Genomic DNA, 12,860 nt, shown 5'->3' with positions numbered 1-12,860 from the left:
TGGTGCCTTGTCCAGATGGAGGAATGTGGGGAGGATGGGCTGTGCACCAGCATCAATTAACACATCTCAGCCTTAAGTTTTCCTCCCTGGGATGGATGGAGGGATGGATGGATGGATGGATGGATGGATGGATGGATGGATGGATGGAGGGATGGAGGGATGGATGGATGGAGGGATGGATGGATGGATGGATGGATGGATGGATGGATGGAGGGATGGATGGATGGATGGAGGGATGGATGGATGGATGGATGGATGGATGGATGGAGGGATGGATGGATGGCTGGCAGCTGCAGAGAGGAGAGGGGGACAATGCCCTGTGCCTGGCTGGAGGGTGGCTATGATAGAGCTCACCACCCTGCTCACCACCCTCCTCCCTCTGCAGTCCTGGCTGGCTGCTCCCAGCACTGCTCTGCACCACCCAGACACGCCTGCAGAGCCCCATCACGGAGTTTTGGGGGGTCACTGGGAGCATTCTCCCGTCCCCCAAAGGTTTGGGTGTCCTCTCTGCAGTGTGGTGCCCTCTGGGGCAGCTTTCCCAGGGCATTTCAGACCAGCCTGAGCAGAGAACACCTTGCTTTGTCCTTGTGCTAAGGGTCTGTCTCTGCTTTGGAGATGAGGAGGGAGGTTTGGGTCCATGACTGTGACCATCAGGAACACACAGTGGGTGGTGGCACTGGCAGCACACACCTGGCCAGAGGTCACCACTCCCTGGCACAGGGCTTGCCTGGGCTCCCATCTGTAGCAGGGGCACAAGGGGTGGGCACAGAGGAGGGGAGACCCCCCCAGTGCCAGGCTGGGTGCCCCAGGAGCACTGCACAGCTCATGGCCCACGTGTGCTGACTGAGGAGCAGTGTCCTGGTGTGGAGCTTCTCCATTTCCAAAGGCTGAGCAGAGTGTGAGTGTGTGAGCACGGGGAGGGCTATGGGTGCAGGAGCCCGGGCTGAGAGCAGGGATCTGGGGGAGGGGGAGGCTTCAGCAAACAGCTCCTTACCAAAACAGCCCTGACCTTTGCAGGGCTGGAGCTGTCTGATGCAACAGGCTGAACCTTTCCAGGCTTCAGCTCCAACTTGAAATGCTTCAGAGCAAAATGGATGGCAGCAGCACTGGCTCCAGAGCTCACATCCAGTGCTTGCCCAGCTGCTGCTGGGGATGGGGAGAGGGTGCTAACAGCCCAGTGTGGGGCCACAGCCTCTTGTTCTCATGTGTAGCCCCATCAGTGCTGGCTGATGCCTGTGAGGGTGCTGTGGGTGCTGTGGCATGGGCAGCTGAGCTCCCCTGAGCCCTTTGGGGCACAGAGGAAGGGGCTGTGTTGTGCACTCTGGAGTGCCAGTGTGGTTTGGAGGTGTTAATTTTGACCAGAGGGAAGAGCCAGGGTGTCCCTGATGGGGACTCATACCCAGTCCATTGAAGCCAAGTGGGAGGTCATTTACAGCCCCTCTGGTGTTCAGGCAGGAGCTGCTGTGCCCTGGGGGATCAGTGCTGAGAGGGCTCCTTGCTGCCTGGCTCTCTGGCAAACCAGCTTTAGTTACAGGGATGCTGTTGTTTCTGTGTCCTGTGGTGAATAAAATTCAACAACTCTTTATTTCTGAATGACAGCCCAGGGACTGCACTTCTGCTCTGGCTTGGTGTGAAGTGGCTTCATCCCAGCGCAGCTCCTCTGGGGCCTGAAGCCCTCGATTCATTAGTTGTCAGGCTTGTAGGTGGATTCTGCATTAGGCCTTTAATTTAGTGTATTGCCATGGGCTACTGACCACATGACACTGCTCAAATGTGAGCAAATCTAACGAGGATCCAGGACTGCTCTTTAATTTGGTGAGAATAACAGAGTGAGCATGGGCCCGGGGAGTGTTAATCATGAAGGAAAACTGGCTGAAACCAGGTCAGCTGGTGCTGCTTCTCAGAGCAGCATGATGGAGAGGGAGCACGGGGGGTGGAGGACTGGCAGTCCCACGCCTCCAGTGACAGGGAGCACCATGGCCACAGCAGCCTTTACTGCTGCCCTTTTCCTCCCTGTGGCTGAGCACTGTGGCCTGTTTGGGGTCTGAGGGGCTGAGGGACTCAGGTCCCCAGCCCAGGGAGGTGCTCCAGGCTCCCTCAGGCTGAGCACTGTGGCCTGTTTGGGGTCTGAGGGGCTGAGGGACTCAGGTCCCCAGCCCAGGGAGCTGCTCCAGGCTCTGGGGGCCCCTTGGTGCCATGGGAAGGGGCAGGTGCTGCTCCCTGGCTGTGCCAGTCCGGGGGTGCTGGGTGTCCTTGTGGGAGCTGATGGCAAAGGCCAGTCCCAGCTGCCACCTGCCTGTCCCTCTGTCCTGTGCTGGGTCATGTGGCACAAAGGCCCTGCAGTCACCAGCTCCTCATGGGAGCAGCAGCATGTCCCCATACTTAGATTTGTTCTGTGCAATAAACAAATCCCCACTGCTCTCCTGCTGGCTATTCCTGCCTGGGGCTGGCTCCCCTCAGCACATATCATGTGGATTTACTGTGTTATCCTGGAGTGCTGCCTGAACTTGGCTGGCTTCTTTAAACCATCCTTTTTGGAGGGGTGGGCTTTGAGAGAGGGGCACAGGAACCCTCTGTGGTAATTCCTGTTGACTGCAGTGACCAGCGAGGCAGAACTGATCAACTGCAGGCTTCCCTGCTGCTGAGCCCTGCCAGCAAAGTGCTTACATCTGCTTTTACACTAATAGGAACTTTATGGACTGGTGTGTCCCCCCCAGCAGCAAATTCCAGCAAGGTCAGAATTGAGAAAGTTGCCACTTGACACCATCTGTGAAGGCCTGAGCCAGCCAGGGGAGGCCAGGTTGCACAGAGGGCTTTCTGGGGCAGCAGATCTAATGCTGTCACCTGCAACTGATAGCCTGGAGGGCCCCCAAAAGCCACTGCTGCCATCCCACTCCCCAGGGGCACAGCTCCTGTGTGCTGGGCCGTGCTGCTGCAGGAGCTGTGTGGATGGGTGCCAGCACACAGGCAGCCCTGGTGGCTGTCCTGGCAGAGTGGGCTGCTCTCTGTGCACACCCAGAGGTGATGATGTGGCAGTGCTGCTCCTGCTGCACGGTCTGGGAGCGTGGGAAGTGGGTGCCACATGAACAGGGTGGCTTCGGGCAGCAGTGGCCCAGGACATGCCATGCACAGGGAGCGCAGGTGCTGTGTGTGAGTGCCCCAGGTACTGAAACCATGGCATAGTTGCTTTGAGGCCTTGTATTTTCCTGAATTTAATGAATGACCATTACACATTAATGGCTATTAAGGTGATTTATATTTAGTTTGTGTGGAAGAGAGTTTGCAGAAACATAACTTGCTTCTGTGCAAGTTACTGTTCGTTTTTCAGGACATACAATCAGCCTGGACAAGGCCTGCTGAACTGTGGCTGCTTTGGCAGCCTGAGTGTGAAGGATTATGGAAGATCTCCTATTAACTGTCTCTTTTTAAATATAACATTGCAGGGCCCTAATTGCTTTGACTTTGAGTAAGGAGAAGATAGTTTCTGTAAGGGCATCCTGTGGTGCTGTGTGGCCTCTGGCCCTGGACTGGGCACTTGGGGTTGGCTCCCCATCCTCCCTGGTGCTGCTGTGTTTATGTGCTGTATGTCACATATTGCTTTCCTGGGATGTTGTGTGGTGCAGGTGAGGATGGAGCCACCTTCTCATTGCCCCTCTCCTGAACAGGGACCAGCCAGCAAAGCTGACTGCCCCATGGGGCACCTGTGGGTGTTCACCCTTTGCCAGTTTCTGCAGGTGGCGAGCGAGGCAGGAGTGCTCCTCTTGAGCTCTTCTTCTTGCACAAAGCTTTGTCTGGCTTCAGCTCTTTGAAACAAAGCCTCTACCACCTTCTTGGTGCCCCATGGCACAGGGATGGCTGGGATGAGTGATGGTGAGGACCCTTGGGGCATAGCTGTGGTTCCCAACCCTTGTCCTGTCCCAGGCACAGCTCTGGTACTGCCATACTCAGGACCCCTGGCCACAGCAGGGGATGGGCAGCTCCTGCAGTTCCTCATCCCTGGAGCTGTGACCACCAGGTCTCAGCTGCTGGGAGCAGGTTCAGGTCCCCCTTCCTGATGCTGGGAGATGGATGCTGCTGGGGATGCCCAGAGAGGCCGAGGGCTGTTGTGCCAGCCCAGCTCCCCGGCTCCTGCCACTGCAGTTTGCAGTGGTTTGTTAAGTGAAAGGCGATTTCAGAGCAGGCAGCAGTGAATAAATTCTGTTTTTCTCAAGCATTTAGTGTTGCTTTCAGTTTGCTTTGATGATGTCTTCTCACAACTAGTGTAAACAGACTGCGCAACGGGGAGCACTCACATGTGTACAAGAAGCTGCACATGAAAGACAGAGGCATCTTGAAAGCCATAATAACGCTCTGAGTGCCAGTTAAAGGATTTGTCACTAAGAGCACTTTACAGATAGAAAGAACTTATTAACTAGTGTGACTAACAGCTTGCAAGGTTTAATTGATGTGTGTTTGTTGTCCTTTTATATCTCTCCCCCTTGTCTTCCTCTTGGCACTGATTCCAGCAGTTGCTGGTGCAAGAGCAGCAACCTCAAAGCAGCCTGAATAGGTACCAGAAATAAAAGGGAGGCCAAGCCCTGCCCTGAGTGCCCCTGGATCTGGGGCTGCAGCAGCTGTGGGAGCTCAGCCCCAACATCTGGATTTCCCCTAGAAACTGGGGCTGGGCCTATTTTCTTGCTCAGGGTTCTGTTATTCCTCCCTAAGTGACGCAGAGTTTTTGAAGATAAAGCTTTTCAATGCATGAATAGGATGGATAATGAATGTTTCTGCCAGACAGACTGCTCGTTGCAAGATTGATTGACTATTAAGGTCATAACGCAGCAGCCACCCACACGAAGCAAACAGGCTAATGTTAGACTCCAGGTTAAGCCAAGAGTTGGTCAGCTGTCCACGGGCACAGTAGGGGCTTCCAGTCATCTGTCAACAAGTGATTGATTGATGTGGACACCTTCCAATCTTATTCTGATGATTCTCAGCAGCTTGCCTGCCTGGTGGCCATTTTTCAGGAGTTGGCAGCGCTCAGACCTCCAGGACTCCAAGCGATGACTGCGTGGGGGTTAACCCTTTCCTTTGATCCCAAATGCCTTTGTTGTGCATAGGGGAAGGATTGTGTTTGTGAGCCCCAGTTAGGAAACACACCGTGACACTCCCTGAGTGAGAGCAATGCTTTGACTTTCAGACATTTCTAAGTGAGCTGGCCTGAGTGAAACTGCAAGTGGGGATCTGCAGAGCATCATCTGGAGCAGGGCAGGTACAGCACTGTACTTCATGGGCATTTTAATGTGCACTGGGTAAACTGTGTGCATCAAAGGTCCAGCACCAGCATGGCAAATCCAGGTAGTAGTGAGTTTGATATTCAGAAGGAAAAAAAATAATAAGGATTGGCTTATTTTAATATGGACTTCTTCTGGCGTGAGAGACACTTAGTTAAGAGAGCTCTTCTGGTTTTAGGGATTTCTTCTAGTTCAGGGCTTTGAATTCAGCAGAAGTTTGTTGCCTGGATGCTGGCTTTACGTGTGCATGAAGAGGACTTAAATATATCTCTCTGTATTATTTTATGTACATGTTATACTTGGTGTGTGCCCACACACGTGCTAGTGGGAAATGGAAGTTATGCATGCCATGTAGTGCACGTTTGCCATCTGTAAACAACTTCAAGGGTCCTCTGGCTGCAGTGTGTGACCTTGTATGTTTCCTTGTCTGTTTTTCAGCAGTTTTAGTTTCACTGTTTTGGAGGAGCCTGATGCCTGACTTCACCTTGCCATGCATTTTCCATCTATGGTTTTAGCATTCCTAACGTACCCTAAAAGCCTTCTGGAGGGGAAACGTCAAGAGCCTCTTCTCCACGAGCTGGACCTTTATGTAACTCAAGTGCATTGTTGAGTTTTGATGGTGTGATCCAAGCACTATAATGTGGCAGAGCTGGCACAGAGCTGTTAAAGGCAGCAGGAGAGCTGTGCTCAGCTGCCCTGAGTGCTGCTGTGCTGTTGTGCACACCCTTCCCCAGCCCCAGCAATGGGCTGCAGGCTGATATTTTTCCCATGGAAGATGGTGCCTCAGGCCCACGTAATGCCAGTCTCTTTCCTGGCTGAGCAGGGATAGGGTCTGAGCCAGGAGGAGCTGCTGGGAGCTGGGCTTCCATGGCTGTGGCTGAGTTCTGCTAATCCTCTCTTCTCTCCATCCCTTGCAGATGGTGATTCCCACTCCAACGGTGCCCCCACGCAACACCACGCTGGCCTTGCTGCTGACTGTCTCCTGGATGCCAAGAACCATCTCCCACTGCCAGGCTGGGCATTGTCCCATTCAGAGCTGCTGCCCTGGGCGGGTTCCGTGGCAGCAGCACTGACCTGCACCTAAGGAAGAGTCGTGCCCAGTGCCCAGGACGTTTGGTACAAGGTGAACCCATGGGCAGGCTCACCATGGCAATGCTGGTGGAGAGATTTCTCCATCAGCCCCTTGGCCAGAGACAGCAGGGCTGTGCTGGGGAGGGAATGAATGACCTGTGCCCCTGTAAACTGAAACAGGGGACTGAAATGCCACGTGCCCGCCGCAGAGTTTTTCCAGGGCACAGCAGAGCCATGTGTAGTGCTTCAGCCCTCTTGTTCAGGGCACTGAGGGCTGTTGGTCTGAGTGCATGAAAGATCAAGAATTTGTCTCTGGGGCCTTTTGTAGCAGCACCATGGCCTTCTCCTCTCTTCCTTGCACACTCCATGCTCATACCTGTGCTCAGTTCTGCTTGGTAGGGAAAAAGAACCTCTGTGGACCAGGGGAAGGTCTTTGATAGTGGAAGATGAACCATGAAAAGCAAGCAGTCAGTTCTGTCCATGGAGTAGTATCACAAATTGCTTTTCTCTCCTCAAGCATCCTTCCCTCCTAGGCCTTGGCCAAAGGGCAATACCACTGGTTGCAGCGTAAGTTCTGGGCATTTTCAGTAAAGCTCTCTGCCATCATTGCTCTTAACATGTGTGGGCAGATGCACAGTGCTCTGGGACTGCCATGAAATGCAGTGGAAGTGTAGAGGTTGATGAACATGCTCCCATTTTAGCTTTTGTCAAGCTGAAAGTGGCTTGTTTGGGCGTGGTCATGCCATGGAGCAGGGGTAGGGCTGGCAGAACCCAGCCTAGGTCATCCATCCCTAGCAGCCTGTGTCCTCTGGATGTTGAGTATCAGCCAAGAAGGGATGCTGCTGAGTGCTTTTCTGTAGAGTGCAGGTGGTAAAGAGTTGAAAGGCAGCAGCCCTGCTTGCTGACAGCTCCTGCTCAACAGGGTGTTTGGGATTTCTGTGGAGCAGCCCCAGACAGACACAGAGCACCGCTGGTGGTGCATGGAGAAAACCTTCCCTGTGCTCAGGGAGGGGCATCAGGGCGTCTCCTGCAGCTCATTATGTAGAAGGGAGAGACCTGTAGTTATTTCTCCTTGACTGATCTCTGATTTGGCACTGATCATTAACATGGTTTTGTGTATTGGAGAGTCACACTGAGGGGGGTGTACCTGACTTGAGCCTCCCTCCAGGCTTCCTGCTGCCCACAGTGTGCAGCCCCTCGGGCAGAGCTGCCCCCAGGCAGAGCCTGAGCGAGGGCCAAGGAGCCTGGGAGTGGAAGTGGCAGCTCTGCCAATGGACAAGGGCTGGGAACGAGCAGCTTGGCCGTGCTGCCTGCTCCAGTGTCCCCATGGTGTGAGCCCAGCCAGCGTGGCCTCGGGGCTCCTCCTGAGGCAGCGCTGGTATAATAACACTGATGAAAAGCTGATTAATCCTTGTGAACGAGCCGCAATAGCTTCCCTCTAGAACTGAAGAGATTACCACTGATTTGTCATTCTGATTGTTTCAAAGAGACGTGCAATTAGTTGCTCTAATTTAGCTCTGCTCGGGAGCGGCGTGACAAGGGCGCCGCAATCAGTGGGGCTGCGATGGCAGCCACTGGTGGTGCAGCTGTGCCGACACCATTTCATCTGAAACGGGCGCAGGGCGGCCGCCAAAATGGTGGAGCATCACCAAAATGGTGGAGCATCACATGTGTTCTGGTGCAAAACCAACACATTTTCGATGGACCAGGTCCCCTCAGTGCTGTGTGGCACTGGAGCAGTGGGGCAGGCCTGGCTCAGGGCGTTCTGAGCTGTGCTGGTGGATCTGGAGCTCCAGGGCTCCTGTGCTGTGTCTGATCAGTGCTGGTTGTTCAGGAGACCCTTGGGAATTCACAAGGAGAGGCAGCAAGTGCTGGCCAAAAACCCCTACAAGGTGCTGGGCTGCATTGGATGGTGGGCATGACTACACTTAGTTTGATTATAAAATAGAAAGTCATGAGGAAATCTTGTTTTCTGATTCTGCTCCCTCCAGCTATTGGCCCTCTTTGCCAGGTGCAGTAAAACCAGTCCCAGGTACAGGGAAGGGGGGGTATTTGCTTGAGGTTATTCCTTTCTGAGGACTGTCTTTGCTTTGGAAAAGGTACAAAGCTGCCACAGAAAATGAGGAGCTTGTGCTCAGCCCCCCAGCTCGCTGCACTGGGTCAGCAGCCAACCCCCTCTGGGCAGAGAGGAGGGAACACATGGGATTTCAAAATGTGTCCATTTTCAGTGAGACAAATCACTTAAAAATTCAATTCAAAATGAAGAAAATAAAAATGCTTTAAAAACAAAACCTGCCTGTGGCTATTACTTGGTTGAAGCTGTCTCTTTTTTTTTTTTTTTCCTATTTTTTTTTTTTTTTTTTTTTTTTTTTTTCCTGGGAAGGCATTTTGTTTCTGGATCGAGCTGGCCATGCTTGCTAGGGAGGGTCTCTGAGGGGCCTCTGAGCAGCTCTGGTGCTGGCCACCAGCAGCCCGTGCACCTCGGCCCCTGGCCAAGCACCACCAGGCAGCTGCTCAGCTCATGTTCCCGGCCACAGCATGGCACGGCCAGGCCCGTGTCACTGCAAGGTCGTGGTTTTCCCCAGCCCCTCCAGCTCAGCTGTCAGCTGTCATCCCCCACTGGGCAGCAGCTCTGCACCCTGTGGCACCCAGGGGACCCAGCCTGTTGTGTGTGTGGCTGAGCTTAGGCTGGTCATCCTGCCCAACAGCTCCACTCTGCTGCCCCGGGCACAGAGCAGCGCCCAGCCAGTGCTGTGCCCCCAGCCCTCACTGTCCTTGCCATGGGTGCTGCTCCCCCAGTGCAGGTGACGTCTGGCTCTGCTGGTGACAGCTGATCCAAAGGGCATTTGGGGTCTTGGCAGTGCCAGCTGGGCCAAGCAGGACAAGTGCCATCGCCCAGGACACATTCCCCTTGCCTTTCCTGGACTGGGTCAAGGTTGGCCTCAGTGAACCGGCTGAGGGATGGTCTGGCACAGGGAGCACCAAGCAGGACATTTTGGAGTGCTCCTGCTCCCCTCAGCTAAATATAAGCCCCAGTGGGAAGCCTACCTCTCACTAGTTTCATGTTTCTTGCCCCTGCGCTTCCTGAACCTGGCAGCAGGCCCAGTTGTCTCCAAGTCTAAGATGAAAATACCCTTGCAAATCCCACTCATAAAAATACCTGCTGTATTCCCAAAACATGCCTGAGATAGCTTCCAGAGAGGATGGGGAGCTAAAATAAGATGCATGAGCTCAGAGCCCCATTTTCCACTGGCCCCACGGATCCGTCGCCGCAGCACACCGCGCCATGGACTGAAATGGAAGTGCTGCCGTGCAGGGTGGCCTTGGGCTGGACCAGATGAGCCACAGCTCTCCCAGAGCAGGTGCTGCTGCAGCCCTTGTGTGTGCCAGCAAGGCCCTGTGCTCCTGGGGACAAGCTTGCAGCTGGTGGCACCACCTGGGCAGTCACCCTGAGCAGCAGAGGAAACCTGGGTGAGAGTGGGGCACAGAGCTGTGGGGAGTAAGTGAGGGGCAGAAGGAGGCTGCTGTTCCCTGGGAGGTCTGCATGGCCAAGTGTCACCTGCCCTTGGGATGGGATGCAGGTGCTCTGCTGTGCACCTCAGCCACCCCGTGTCACCCCTTGGCCACCTCTGCACTGGTGAGACTGAGGGGACACACAGAGCTCTTGTCCTGCTGAGGGGCACAGGCCTGCGGTGTGGGCACAGCAGCTGGGGACTGGGAGGGCAGTGAGCCTCACTCTGCATCCAGGCAGTCCCTGGGCAGAGGGGTGAGCCCTTAGGGAGGTGACATGACCCGGTCATTGGAGACCAGCTCCTGGCAGGGTCACAGCCCATGGAGCAGGGTGTCAGGCTTCCTGGGAACTGCAATCTCAGCCTTGTCCTCTTCTGAAATGCTCTGCTGCAGCCTGCAAATGTATCCCAGATCTTCTTGCAATCACACATCTCTTTTTTTACTTTTTAACAACCCACTGCTCCTACTAGATGCCAAAATGTTTCCTGGATCAGGCACAGATGTCCCCACAGTCACGTCCTGCCATTGTCTCTGCTGGGCTGTGGCCTGAGGTGGGGGCAGACACAGCCCCAGGTTTACTCCAGCTGTAGGCAGGAGTGTGGTGGCCATGAGCCCTTAGCAGGGACACTGTCTGCCTGTCTGGAGTGGGGTCTGGGGCAGCAGCAGAGCCACTGGCTGCTCCAAGCACCCCAGCTAGGATGGTCACAGGGCACAGAACACTTGGAAGCCATGAAAGGTATCCTGCACACAAACATCTGCTCATGCTGCTCACATTGGAGACCCCCTCTTGTACCTGCCATGCTCTGAGTTAAACTCTTGGGGTCTGCTCTTGCTCTCATGGCTCTTCTGTTCTGTGCTGCTCCCAAAGTTTTGGAGGGATATTGTTCCCACAAGGCTGATCACCTTGCAGCCATGAGCTCAGTGGGGAGGAACCCCTTTATAAAAAATAATTTAGGCTCAGCAGTGGTAGTAATGGGCCCTGGGCAGCCTTCCTGTCCTCTTGGTGGTGCCCAGGCCATGTGGGTCCCATGGATCCACCTGCAACTGCCTTAGTGCTCCGTGATTGTGTGGGTGCTTTGAGATGAGATTTGTATGGGAGGGCACGACTGTCCCCCCTTCTTCAGATGATTACATCCTGAATCTCATTGACTGAGGGGCTGGGTGGCAATATTCAAAGTTCCCCACTCACTTGCATTGCCTTGTATGTCAGCAAGTGCTACTTAATGATCTGTGAATGGAGGGAATGCTGGGAATGGGCTGGACCTCGTGTGAAATATCCATCCAGAGTCTATAAATAATGCAGCCTCTTTATGCTGTGCACAGTTTGGAGCTTCATGGGAGGAGCATCTCCCTGCTATGACTGGAGGAGCCTGTAAGTGATTTGGGTATGAGACAAAGGCGATGAAATGTAAAGAGAGGGACTGTTCAATTTCTGAAATATCCTGCAAATGTGCCTCAGCCACTCCTGCCAGCTCTTGAGCTGCTACCCACCCTGTGGGTAGTGCCTTGGGCTGTGCCACATGCAGCAGGACACAGAGCCCAACACTGACCATGGAAACACCTGGGAGAAGGGTATTGCTTGCCCTCAGGGCTCTGCCTCTCATCAGTCACAGTGATGAGCCTAAGGCTGCTAGGCAAGGGCTGTCCCACTGGCACTGGCTGCAGTGTCCCAGTGAGTGGCAGCTGCCCCAGCCCTGGCTCCTGAGCTGTCCTGCTGCTGACAGGGCGTGTGCTCCCAGACCTCAACTGCCCCTGTGGTGGTCTATGGCTCACAATGCCAAGGAAACAACCTGGCATTGGGGAAATACGGGTGGATTTCTGCTGGGGCATTTCTCTGGTCACTTTTCTAGGGCAATAGATGGGTTTCCCTGCATGTTTGGAAATGCAAGCAGAGGCAGCTGCACAGTGTGGGTGTTCAGAGCCTGCACTGGGCACCTTGAGGGGGTCAGCTCAGAGACAGCTCCCAGCCAAGGAAAGCCAGGCTGTCACACTCAGACACGAGTGGATGGACAGTCCCCTTCCCTGGCACGTTCCACCTGCCCATGAGCAGGGCTCCAGCCCTTTCCTGCCAGTGCCACGACCAGCATGGGGTGGCTTCCTGGGCATGGAGGGTCCACCTTGCTGGGGCAGGAAGGGTTGCATGAATTTGACTAATTAAAGGATACATTTCTGTCATGAATATTCTGTCACTGTTCTGCACATCTTAAAAATGTGCTGTGCCAGTGCTCACAACAGCATTTGTGGATTAATAACAGCAAAGCAGGAAGGAGCTGGTGCTGCACCAGCATGGCAGCAATCAGGGCACAGGGAGCCCAGCCCTGGCATGGCCCTGCTGTTATCTGTGGCAAAGCAGGTGGAGCAGCTCCAGCGTGGGGATCGCAGCCGGGGCTGTGCCTGGCTTTTATTTTTAACACCCTGCTCCCAGGCGGTGACAAGCCTTCGCTAAGTGAGGTAATAGCCAATTGATTTTGTTCCGTTTTGCAGTGGGCAGTAATAAATCACACGGCTTGTCAGGGGGTGTTTCATGTTTTCAGTGAGAGTGTGCCAGCAATTAACCATCAGAAAGCTCTTGTGGCTCCGCTCCTGAAGACATGGCTGCAGTCTGAAACTCAGGAATGTGGGGCCCTCCGCCACCAAAACAGAGCGGTTGTGGCGGAGTTAAAGGGGGTTTATTTCCAGGCTCCAGAGTGGACAGAGCGGGAGATTGATGACAGGGAGGAGCAGCCACTCCATTCATGGGCAAAGGGAGTGTGGAGCTGTGGGATGTCCCCATCCCCATCCCTGTTCCCACTGTAGCTTAGGGACCTGCAGCACTGGGGCCAGCAAAGGTGTGAGACCCATCCAGCTGCCTGCTCACAGCCACACTGGCAGCGGGGTCACGGGAGGAGGACAGAGTTGAGATGGAGCTGCCAGGCACTTTCTGGCCCTGCTGTAGCTATGGCTGTGTGCTGCTGCCATCCTGGGCTGTCTGTGCCTGGCTCTGGGGCTGCAGAAGTGCTGTGTTGG

The 12,860-nt window shown here is 54.5% G+C and overlaps 1 protein-coding gene across 1 annotated transcript in view; it reads left to right on the top strand.

Annotated features, from left to right (window-relative positions):
- MN1 (MN1 proto-oncogene, transcriptional regulator) overlaps positions 1–8,635 on the top strand; it is an 84,692-nt gene extending 76,057 nt beyond the window's left edge. The window contains exon 2 of the mRNA XM_071445279.1: positions 6,191–8,635. Coding sequence (XP_071301380.1) covers positions 6,191–6,357 — 167 coding nt within the window. The 3' untranslated portion in view covers positions 6,358–8,635. The remainder of the gene's footprint in view (positions 1–6,190) is intronic.
- Positions 8,636–12,860: the final 4,225 nt, after the last annotated feature.

Source organism: Agelaius tricolor, unplaced genomic scaffold (genome assembly GCF_023055355.1).
Source record: "Agelaius tricolor isolate 1412-34295 unplaced genomic scaffold, bAgeTri1.0.p SCAF_20, whole genome shotgun sequence".
Classification (NCBI taxonomy): domain Eukaryota; kingdom Metazoa; phylum Chordata; class Aves; order Passeriformes; family Icteridae; genus Agelaius; species Agelaius tricolor.
This window is presented reverse-complemented; position numbering and strand designations above follow the sequence as displayed.